The sequence below is a fragment of the Hemitrygon akajei genome, chromosome 17 (assembly GCF_048418815.1).
Source record: "Hemitrygon akajei chromosome 17, sHemAka1.3, whole genome shotgun sequence".
Classification (NCBI taxonomy): Eukaryota; Metazoa; Chordata; class Chondrichthyes; order Myliobatiformes; family Dasyatidae; genus Hemitrygon; species Hemitrygon akajei.
Window position 1 is genome coordinate 7,710,817 of NC_133140.1, and position 12,264 is coordinate 7,723,080.

Sequence of the window (12,264 nt, forward strand, 5' to 3'; positions counted from 1 at the left end):
TAGTGTTGGAGCAGTACTTAGTCACACAGTCATAAGTGTAAAGCAAGTAGAGCAGGGGCTAAGCACACAGCCTTGTGATGCTCCTATGCTGATGTAGAATGTAGGGATGATATTGTTGCCTATCCAACTGGAGTCTGTGAGTAAGGAAATTGAGGATCCAATTGCACAAGGAAGTATTGAGACCTATGTCAAGTAAGTCAAGTAAAGTTTATTGACATTTAACTACTTAGTGACATATGTCTTGAAGCTTATGAATTAGTTTTGAGGGTATGATTGTATTAAATGCCAGGCTGCAGTTCATTAAGAGCATCCTAATGTGTGCATCATTGCTGTCCAGATGTTCCAGGCTTGAGTGAAGAACCAATAAAATGACTTCGGCTCTAGACCTATTCTGATGGTAGGCAAATTTGAGCAAATCCAAGTTGTTTCTTAGACAGGAGTTGATATGTTTCAACACCAACCTCTCAAAGCATTTCATTACTGTGGATATAAGTGCTACTGAATGATAGTCACTGAGGCAGATTACAATACTTTTCTTAGGCTCCAGTGTAATTGAAGCACTGTCGCTGCTCCCCATCTCTCTTATTATATTTTCTTTCCGTTAGTCCTGATGAAGGGTCTCGGCCCGAAACGTTGACACTGCTTCTTCCTATTGATGCTGCCTGGCCTGCTGCGTTCCACCAGCATTTTGTGTGTGTAGCTTGAATTTCCAGCATCTGCAGATTTCCTCGTGTTCCTGTTGTCACCTGTTGCTTGATTACACTTTGTATGAGGTGATAGTATTCAAGCCCTGCCGCAGCTGCTGCATCCTTCATTGATTTAAGTTTAGTCTGGAATTGTCACTTCATCCAGGAGGTGGCTTTCTGGAGATCATACCCGGACTTCTTGTAACTTTCCAGGTTGCCAGACTTGAATGCCCTCAGCAGACTGCGGATCTCATAGTTCATCCATAGCTTCTGGATGGGGAGGACTCCGAATGATTTTGTGGGGACACACTTGTCTATGACTGTTTTTATAAAGTCAGTGACAATTGTGGTGTATTCATTGAGATCCACAGATGAGTCCTTGAATCAATCCTGTAGCTGCTCCTCTCCTCCTGTGACCACCTCCTTGTTGTCCTAATCTCTGGATCCTCACTCTTTAGCCTCTGCCTGAATGCAGGTAGGAGAAGGAAAGCCGTGATCAGATTTCCCAAAGGGCAGGCATTCCTTGTCTTAATAGAACAGTGGTCAAGTGTGTTGGGACCTCTGGTGCTACAGGTTATATGCGGGTGGTAATTGGACAGGGATTTCTTCAAACAAGCCTGAATGAAATCCTTGACAATGATTTGAAATGTGTTGGGGTGGATTGTTCCTTGCTTGGTGACAGCATTATGCAGAATCTCAAGCGCTAGATTAGAGTCGACTGATGATGGTAGGTAAACTGCAGCCAGGATCATGGAGGAGAACTCTCTTGGCAAATAGAACAGTGACTATTTGATCATTAGGTGTTCAAGTCTGGGGAAACAAGAGGACAACAGAACCACCACATCGGAGCATCACAGAGGGTTTAATGAAACACACACTTCCACGTTTACCTTTCTCGAAAGAGCAATTTGGTCCATCCTGTGTATCAAGAAGTCTTCAGGTCTGATTGCCATATTTGGTGTACTCTGAGTAAGCCATATCTCAGTAAAACAGAACACAAGAATTTCTCAGTTCCCTTTGATACAGCAATCTTGCCCTCAGGTCCTCAATTTTGTCATCCAGTGACTGCACATGTATTAACAAGATGCTGGGTAGAGAGAGCCTCATTCCCTCATTGTTTCAGCCTGGCTTGGAGACCCCCCCACCCTCGTGCCTTGGCTTCCAGACATGGCAATGAACCTTTGTCTGCTTGAAGGTGCTGTATCTGCTTGCTCGAGATTAAGTCTGTTGAATCCTTCAGAAGATTGTGAAGTTCATTAAGCTGATTTAAAAGCATGCTGCTTAACGGGAAATTACATGCCACAGACTGCTGTGAGAGTAATACAAATGAGATACAAATGAGAGGTATTGTACATAGCCTGCAGTATGTCACTGTGAATCACTAGTGGCATCTTGTTCCATACATACTGAACAAGTCCAATAATATCATGAAGGATCCCACCCACTCAGGGAGGAGGCCAAGTAGCATCTAGAACAGGACCTCCAGACTCAAAAACAGATACTTCCCCCAAGCAGTAAGGCTGATCAACATCTCTAGCCACCAACCCTCTCTTCCACATCCCCAACCACCATTACTTTATTATTTCCTGTCAGTCACTTTATGTCCAGACACTCCTGTGCTTAGTATCACTTTATGGATACTTATAGTCAATGCATATAAGCTATCTTATGTATTTATATTTATTAGTGTTTATTATTAATTGTTCTTTTCCTTATTGTGCGTTTTGTGCTGCTCAAATCTGGAGTAACAATTATTTCATTCTCCTTTACACTTGCGCACTGGAAATGATGTTAAGCTATCTTGAATCTGGTAATGAGAGGTGGAGGAATCAGAAAGGCCAGATGAGAGACTTGTCATATCCTCTGTTCCTACCGGGGCTACAGGCTCTTCCGCATTCAAGTCTTCAGGTCAGGGCATCTGTTCCTCCATCCAGAGGATGGCCTTTGATACCCGTCATTCTTATCCTGAAAGACAAAGGAGACCGTCTATGTAGCATAAACACTGAGTAAGAATAAACATTCTGCAATGCTGACTAAGCAGGGTGGGCAGCGTCCATGAAGAGGAAAGGTGATGATTGGGCTGAGACCCTTTATCAGGACACGTAAGGATGGGGGAGGAGTACAAGCTGGCAGGTGAAGCCAGGTGAGGAGGAGGGTGGATGGGTAGGGGAGAAGTGATGAAGTGAGAATTCAGGAAGTGATAGATGAAGAAGGAATCTGATAGGAGAGGAGAGTGAACCATGGGAGAAAAGGGGCACCAGAGGGAGGTGATGGGCAGATGAGGAGAAGAGAAGGGGTAAGAGTGGAGCCAGAATGGAGAATTGAAAGAGAAGGGGAAGAGAGCAGAAATTAATGGAAGTTAGAGAAATCGATGTTTATGCCATTAGGTTGGAGGCTACCCAGATGGAAGTGAGGTGTTGCTTCTGCAACCTGAGAGTGGCAGTAAAGAAGAGCATGGAGCAACTTGTCGGAATAAAAATGGGAAATAGAAATAGACAGGGAGAAAATCCACCTCCGTTTGTGTGTATGTGTGTGCATGTGTGCGTATCTATTAGAAGACTCCACTATACAGAGGGTTTGTCAGCCAGGCAAAGTACTGATAAGGTTATGCTATAGAAGGAGATAATTCTGTAAATATTCAGCAGGTCAGGTGGAATCGTGTTCAGTGTTAACCCACCAATAAAACTGTTCCAACAATTCAAAATATGATTTTGTTCACAAAGATGCGTTAATTTACCAATGTTCACAATCTTGCATAGACCATGCCTTTCCAGAGAATTCTTCCTGCTGTACAGTGCCTATAAAAAGTATTCACCACACCCCCTCCCCCCGGAAGTTTTCATGTTTTACAACATTGAATCACAGTGGATTTAATTTGGCTTTTTTGGCTTTTCAACAGAAAAAGACTGAATACAGGCCCAGAGCCATCAAACGCACTTCATATGACAAGCCATTCAATCTTGGAGTAATTTTCATGAACCTCCTTTGAACCCTCTCCAGTTTCAGCACATCCTTTCTAAGATAGGGGCCCAAACTGCTCACAATACTCCTTGTGCGGCCTCACCAGTGCTTTATAAAGTTTTAACATTACAGCCTTGCTTTTATATTCTATATTTTCATTTTCCTTCAGCTTCAGACTCAAGTTGAAAATGAACCTTTAGGGAATCCTGAACAGAGCCCTGGTGAGACCACACCTGGAGTATTGTGTACAGTTTTGGTCTCCAGGGTTAAGGAAGGACATCCTGGCTGTAGAGGAAGTACAGCGTAGATTCACGTGGGATGTCTGGACTGTCTTATGCAGAGAGGTTAGAGAGACTGGGCTTGTACACGCTGGAATTAAGGAGATTGAGAGGGGATCTGATTGAAACATATAAGATTATTAAAGGATTGGACAAGATAGAGGCAGGAAATATGTTCCAGATGCTGGGAGAGTCCAGTACCAGAGGGCATGGTTTGAGAATAAGGGGTAGGCATTTAGGACAGAGTTAAGGAAAAACTTCTCCCAGAGAGTTGTGGGGGTCTGGAATGCACTGCCTCGGAAGGTAGTGGAGGCCAATTCTCTGGATGCTTTCAAGAAGGAGCTGGATAGGTATCTTATGGATAGGGGAATCAAGGGATATGGGGACAAGGCAGGAACCGGGTATTGATAGTAGTTGATCAGCCATGATCTCAAAATGGCGGTGCAGGCTCGAAGGGCCGAATGGTCTACTTCTGCACCTATTGCCTATTGTCTATTGTCTATAAAATCAGAAAACCTAGAGCACAATACAGGCCCTTCGGCCCACAAAGCTGTGCCAAACATGTCCTTATCTTTAGAAATTACCTAGGGATACCCATAGTCCTCTATTTTTCTAAGCTCCATGTACATATCCAGGAGTCTCTTAAAAGACCCTATTATATCCGCCTCCACCACCATCGCTGGCAGCCCGTTCCACACATTCACCACTCTCTGCGTAAAAAAACGTACCCCTGACATCTCTCTGTACCTACTTCCAAGCACCTTAAAACTGTGTCCCCTCGTGTTAGCCATTTCAGCCCTGGGAAAAAGCCTCTGACTATCCACACGATCAACACCTCTCATCATCTGGTACACCTCTATCAGGTCACCTCTCGTCCTCCATCGCTCCAAGGAGAAAAAGCCGAGTTCACTCAACCTATTCTAATAAGGCATGTCCCCCAATCCAGGCAAACTCCTTGTAAATCTCCTCTGCACCCTTTCTATGATTTCCACATCCTTCCTGTAATGAGGCAGCCAGAACTGAGCACAGTACTCCAAGTGGGGTCGGACCAGGGCCCTGTATAGCTGCAACAGTACCTTTCGACTCCTAAACTCAGTTAATGAAGGCCAATGCACTGTATGCCTTCTTAACCAAAGAGGCAACCTGCATAACAGCTTTGATATCCTATGGACTCAGACCCCAAGATCCCTCTGACCCTCCAAACTGCCAAGAGTCTTACCACTAATGCTGTATTCTGCCATCATGTTTGAGCTACCAAAATGAACTATCACACACTTATCTGGATTGACGAAGAGAAGGGGTCCCAGAACAGATCCCTGAGGCACACCGCTGGTGACCAACCTCCATGCAGAATATGACCCATCTACAACCACTCTTTGCCTTCTGTGGGCAAGCCAATTCTGGATCCACAAAGCAATGTCCCCTTGGATCCCATGCCTCCTTACTTTCTCAATAAACCTTGCATGGGGTACCTTGTCAAAGGACTTTTCTTTGCACCTCTGTGTTTTGTATTTCTCTCCATTTAGAAAATAGTCAATTGTTTCAGTTCTTTTACCAAAGTGCATGACCATATACTTCCTGACACTGTATTCCATCTGCTACTTTTTTGCCCATTCTCCTAATCTAAGTCCTTCTGTAGCCGATCTATTTCCTCAAAACTACATGCCCCTCCACCTATCTTCATATCATCTGCAAACTTTGCAACAAAACCATCATTTCTATCTTCCAAGTCATTAGCATATAACATAAAAAGAATCGGTCCCAACACAGATCCCTGTGGAACACCACTCATCACTGGCAGCTAACCAGAAAAAGTTCCCATTATTCCCTTTTCCTCCTGCTAATCAGCCACTGCTTTATCCATGCTAGAATCTTTCCTGTAATACCATGTAGCTTGTTAAGCAACCTTATGTGTGACACCTTGTCAAAAGTCCTTCTGAAAATCCAAATACACAATATCAACAAATTCTCCTTTGTCTATCCTTCTTGTTATTTCTTCAAAGAATACCAACAGATTTGTCAGGCAAGATTTTCCCTTGAGGAAACCATGTTGACTACGGTCTATTTTATCATGTGCCTTCAAGTACCCTGAGTCCTCATCCTTAATAATTGACTCCAACATCTTCCCAACCACTGAGGTCTGACTGACTGGCCTACAGCTTCCTTTCTTCAGACTAACTGGCCTGCAGCTTCCTTTCTTTTGTTTTCTTTCTCTCCCACTTGTGATGAAGGATCTTTGATTTGAAACATTCATTGGTTTCTTTTCCACAGATGCTACCTAGCTGCTGAGATTTTCTAATGTTTTCTGTTTTTATTACAGATTTTCAGTATCTGTCAATTATCTTTGTTGTTTCCACCTATGAGAATAAGATGAATTGTTCTTGGTCATTGAAATTGATAGCTTTTCTGAAATTGACAACCTTTGCAATTTTTCTAGCTTGTCAAATGTGATGATGATTTACTACCAATGAGGAGAATCCAAAGTCATTGGTGAAAATAAATCTACTATCAAAGTACATATATGTTACTGTAAGCAACCCTGAGATTCATTTTCTTGTGGGCATACTCAATAAATCCAATAACCATACTTGAATCAATGTAATTACCAACATGTCACACATTATTAATGGGAATTAAGTAGATGCTACAGAACTCTGCAGCTTGAGGTCATAGAGTTTTGTCAACCTCAGTTGGAAAGGCAGTGAATTATTTATGCTTCAATAGAGAAAGAACTTGTGGATATCTATACAGTTTAGAAAGGAACAATACAATTTGTTTCTCCTTGTCTTTGCAGACTATTGTGCTAATATATATATATATAGCCCACTCCTCTGGAGTTCTTAGACTGGAACTCTGCAGAGGGTATGTGGTGGACAGATTGAGTTGGATAATCCAGCAAGATAGATTTGTTAGTAAGATGCAAACCTTTGTGATCCGCACCTTACATTAATATTTGTGTATTCTATGGCAGTCAGGCCATTCCTTTTGTGGACAGGGTAGACCAAGCTGACCAACTATTTTATCTGGTTGACTCAAATCTTAACATGAAGTCTTATTTTCTTCCAGATTTAAAAGTATTGTTGGAATCGGAGTGGGGGCTGGGGCCTACATCCTGGCCAAGTTTGCTGTGAGTGTTTAAGCATTGCTTTATCCCTATATTTGCAAAGTATACTTAATTTTAAATTATTTATGTAATATCTGGTGATCACAATTCTATCTTCTTTACCATAGCATTGGAGAAGGATAGGAACAGACAAGTTAGGAAAACGTTTAAGTGGATTTAGGTGAAAAATGGAGCAATCAGACAGGAACTTGGAAGCATAAATTGGGAACAGATGTTCTCAGGGAAATGTACGGCAGAAATGTGGCAAATGTTCAGGGGGTATTTATGTGGGGTTCTTCATAGGTACGTTCCAATGAGACAGGGAAAGGATGGTAGGGTACAAGAACCGTGGTGCACAAAGGCTGTTGAAAATCTAGTCAAGAAGTAAAGCAAAGCTTAAAGGTTAAAAAGAAACTAGGTAATGATAAAGATCTAGTAGATTATAAGGCTAGAAGGAAGGAGCTTAAGAATGAAATTCGGAGAGCCAGAAGGGGCCATGAGAAGGCCTTCGTGAGCAGGATTAAGGGAAACCCCAAGGCATTCTTAAAGTATATGAAGAGCACGAGGATAAGACGTGAGAGAATAGGACCAATCAAGTGTGACAGTGGAAAAGTGTGTATGGAACTGGAGGAGATAGCAGAGATACATAATTAATACTCTGCTTCAGTATTCACAATGGAAAAGGATCTTGGCGATTGTAGGGATGACTTACAGTGGACTGAAGGGCTTGAACATACAGACATTAAGAAGAGCTTTTGGAAAACATCAAGTTGGATAAGTCTCCGGGACCAAATGAGATGTATCCCAAGTTACTGTGGGAGGTGAGGAAGGAGATTGCTGAACTTCTGGCGATGATCTTTGCATCATCAATGGGGATGGGAGAGGTTCTGGAGGACTGGAGGGTTGCAGATATTGTCCAGGTAATTATAGACCTTACTTCAGTGGTTGGTAAGTTGATGGAAAAGATCCTGAGAGGCGGGATTTATAAAAATTTGGAGAAGCATAATATGATTAGGAATAGTCAGCATGGCTTTATCAAAGGCAGGTCATGCCTTACGAGCCCGATTGAATTTTTTGAGGATGTGACTAAACGCATTCATGAAGATAAAGCAGTAGATGTAGTGCATATGGATTTCAGCAAGGCATTTGATAAAGGTACCCCATGCAAGGCTTACTGAGAAAGTAAGGAGGCATGAGATCCAAAGGGACCTTGCTTTGTGGATCCAGAATTGGCTTGCTCACAGAAGATAAAGAGTGGTTGTAGACAGGACATATTCTGCATGGAAGTTGGTGACCAGTGGTGTGCCTCAGGAATCTGTTTTGGGACCCCTTCCCTTTGTTATTTTTATGAATGACCTGGATGAGGAAGTGGAGGGATGGGTTAGTAAATTTGCTGATGACACAAAGGTTGGGGGTGTTGTGGATAGTGTGGAGGGCTGTCAGAGGTTACGGTGGGACATTGATAGGATGCAATACTGGGCTGAGAAGTGGCAGATGGAGTTTAACCCAGATATGTTAATTAATGATCTGGATGATGGGATGGTGAATTGGATTAGTAAGTGTGCAGATGATACTAAGGTAGGTGGCGTTGTGGATAATGAAGTAGGTTTTCAAAGCTTGCAGAGAGATTTAGGCCAGTTAGAAGAGTGGGCTGAACGATGGCAGTTGGAGTTTAATGCTGATAAGTGTGAGGTGCTACATTTTGGTAGGAATAATCCAAATAGGACATAAGTGGTAAATGGTAGGGCATTGAAGAATGCAGTAGAACAGAGTGATCTAGGAATATAGGTGCATAGTTCCCTAAAGGTGGAATCTCATGTGGATAGGGTGGTGAAGAAGGCTTTTGGTATGTTGGCCTTTATAAATCAGAGCATTCAGTATAGAGTTGGGAGGTCATGTTAAAATTGTACAAGGCATTGGTAAGGCCAAATTTGGAGTATTGTGTACAGTTCTGGTCACCAAATTATAGGAAAGATGTCAACAAAATAGAGAGAGTACAGAGAAGATTTACTGGAATGTTACCTGGGTTTCAGTACCTAAATTACAGGGAAATGTTGAACAAAGGTCTTTATTCTTTGGAGCATAGAGGGTTGAGGGGGGACTTGATAGAGGTATTTAAAATTATGAGGGGGATAGATAGAGTGGACTTGGATAGGCTTTTTCCATTGAGAGTGGGGAGAATCAAACAAGAGGACATGAGTTGAGAGTTAGGGGGCAAAAGTTTAAGGGTAACAAGAGGGGGAATTTCTTTACTCAGAGAGTGGTAGCTGTGTGGAACGAGCTTCCAGTAGAAGTGGTAGAGGCAGATTCGGTATTGTCATTTAAAGTAAAATTGGATAGGTATATGGACAGGAAAGGAATGGAGGTTTATGGGCTGAGTGCGGGTCAGTGGGACTAGCTGAGAGTAAGCGTTCGGCACAGACTAAAAGGGCTGAGATGGCCTGTTTCCATGCTGTAATTGTTATATGGTTATATGTGTGAGGTGGTTCTTTTTGAATTTGACAATATGATAGTAGAATATAGTATTAATGGTAAGACTCTTGGCAGTGTGGAGGATCAGAGGGATCTTAGGCTCTGAGTCCATAGGACACTCAAAGCTGCTAAGCAGGTTGACTCTGTGGTTAAGAAGGCATACGATGCATTGGTCTTCATCAACCATGGGATTGAGTTTAAGAGCCAAGAGATAATGTTATAGCTGTATCGGACCCTGGTCAGATCCCATCATCAGCTCCTGGGCCCTCAGAGGCTCCATCTTCCTCTCACCCCAACCCTTCCAGCCTCCCTCCCCCCTCTGATCCTATCTCTCATCCGTGCCGGGTCTTTACCATTCCCTCCGACCTTCAACTCTCTGAGGCAGAGTGCTCTGTCCTCAGTAAGGGCCTCAGCTTTGTCCCCCTTCGCCTACACCTCAGCGAGTTCCGCATACGCCATGACGCTGAACTCTTCTTCCGCCACCTCCGTCTCCGAGCTTACTTCTTTGATAAGGACTCTCCTACCCCCACCGATGACCTTCTCCCGTCTTCAACCCTCCTCCTCTTCATGGACATCCCGCTCTGGTCTTCTGCCTGCTCTGGATCTCTTTATTGCTAATTGCAGACGGGACATCAACCATCTCAACTTCACTGCACCCTGTTCCAATTCCAACCTACAAAGGGGCTTCCCTTCTTCCACCATCAACTCTGCTCTGCTCTCAGGATGAGGCTTTTCATTCCAGGACGAAGGAGATGTCTTCCTTTTTTAAACAAAGGGGCTTCCCTTCTTCCACCATCAACTCTGCTCTCAAATGCATCTCTCCCATTCCCCGCACATCTGCCCTCACCCCATCCGCCCGCCACCCCACTCGGGATAAGGTTCCCCTTATCCTCACCTACCACCCCACCAGCCTCCAGGTCCAACGTATAATTCTCCGTAACTTCCGCCACCTCCAACAGGATCCCACTACCAAGCACATCTTTCCCTTTCTGCTTTTCACAGGGATCGCTCCCTACGCAGCTTCCTTGTCCACTCGTCCCCCCCATCCCTTCCCAACGATCTCCCTCCTGGCACTTATCCTTGTAAGCAGAACAAGTGCTACACCTGCCCTTACACTTTCTCCCTCACCACCATTCAGGGCCTCAGACAGTCCTTCCAGGTGAGGCGGCACTTCACCTGTGAGTCAGCTGGTGTGGTATACTGCGTCCAGTGCTCCCGGTGTGGCCTTTTATATATTGGTGAGACCCGACGCAGACTGGGAGACCGTTTCGCTGAACTCCTACGCTCGGTCCACCAGAGAAAGCAGGATCTCCCAGTGGCCACACATTTTAATTCCATGTCCCATTCCCATTCTGATATGTCTATCCATGGCCTCCTCTACTGTCAAAATGAATCCAAACTCAGGTTGGAGGAACAACACCTTATATACCGGCTGGGTAGCCTCCAACCTGATGGCATGAACATTGACTTCTCTAACTTCTGTTAATGCCTCTCCTCCCCTTCTTACCCCATCCCTGACATCTCCCGAGGCCTCCCGTCCCATGATCCTTTCCCTTCTCCAGCTCTGTATCACTTTCGCCAATCACCTTTCCAGCGTTTAGCTTCATCCCAGCCCCTCCAGTCTTCTATCAATGCGCATTTCCCCCTCCCCCAACTACTTTCAAATCTCTTACTATCTTTCCTTTCAGTGAGTCCTGACGAAGGGTCTTGGCCCGAAACGTCGACAGTGCTTCTCCTTATAGATGCTGCCTGGCCTGCTGTGTTCCACCAGTATTTTGTGTGTGTTGTTTGGGAACAGTTTTAAGGTGCTTGGAAGCAGGTATAGAGGAGATGTCAGGGGTATGTTTATTACACAGAGAGTGGTGAGTGTGTGGAATAGGCTGCCTGCAACGGTGATGGTGGCGGATACGATAGGGTCTTTTAAGAGACTCCTGGATAGATACATGGAGCTTAGAAAAATAGAGGACTGTGTAACCCTAGGTAATTTCTAAAGTAAGTACATGTTTGGCACAGCATTGTGAGCCTAAGAGCCTGTGCTGTGCTGTAGGTTTTCTGTGTTTCTAAGCTTCGCTGTTTCTATTTAGTGTCCACTCTGAATCTCCAAACTTACCCTCTCTTCCCCAATTGCCCTCAACGCTTTCCACAAACTTGTGGCTCTTTATTAAAGGTAGCATTATTGGGCTTGCTGTGAGACTTGATTGTTCAGTCAACTGGGGAGTGGGTGCAGAGGATTACAGAGTTAGTATATAGGCATTGAGTAGGCCCTATTCTTTATTTCACTCAGTAAAATGTGCAAAAAGTTACTAAAATTTGAAGTGTCTGTCTTGTGCAGGATTCTTTCAATCTGTTATTCCTGTCACTAGTTATGCCGGACTGACAGCTGTGTGTTCTTTCAGTTAATTTTCCCAGATCTGGTGGAGGGATTGGTCCTTGTCAACATTGATCCCTGTGGAAAGGGTTGGATTGATTGGGCAGCAACTAAGGTCAGTGCACACAGCTATCCAATTGCAATATATAGCAGGATGCCGCACCACCTTGTTCTTTGACTATTTTAAGCTGGATGACAGAAATTGCTAATGTTTTCAAAGCAAATTAAATGCTTGTAATAAAATCAAGAGTCAAAATCAGGAATTTAAAGGAGTAACTGAATTGGGTTATATTTAGATAGGATACTTAAATCTGACCTATTTCAACTTTCAACTTGGGCCATGGAAGGAGAGTGCAACTAAAGAGGAAGCCTTAGTAATCAATGTCCTAGATTGAA

The 12,264-nt window shown here is 43.8% G+C and overlaps 1 protein-coding gene across 6 annotated transcripts in view; it reads left to right on the top strand.

Moving 5' to 3' along the window:
* Window positions 1–12,264, top strand: part of ndrg4 (NDRG family member 4) — a 214,831-nt gene that overhangs the window by 173,705 nt on the left and 28,862 nt on the right. For all 6 annotated transcript variants that reach the window (XM_073069634.1, XM_073069631.1, XM_073069635.1 and 3 more), the window contains 2 exons: window positions 6,992–7,052; window positions 11,897–11,983. In XM_073069634.1, the coding sequence (XP_072925735.1) occupies window positions 6,992–7,052; window positions 11,897–11,983 (148 nt within the window). The remainder of the gene's footprint in view (window positions 1–6,991; window positions 7,053–11,896; window positions 11,984–12,264) is intronic.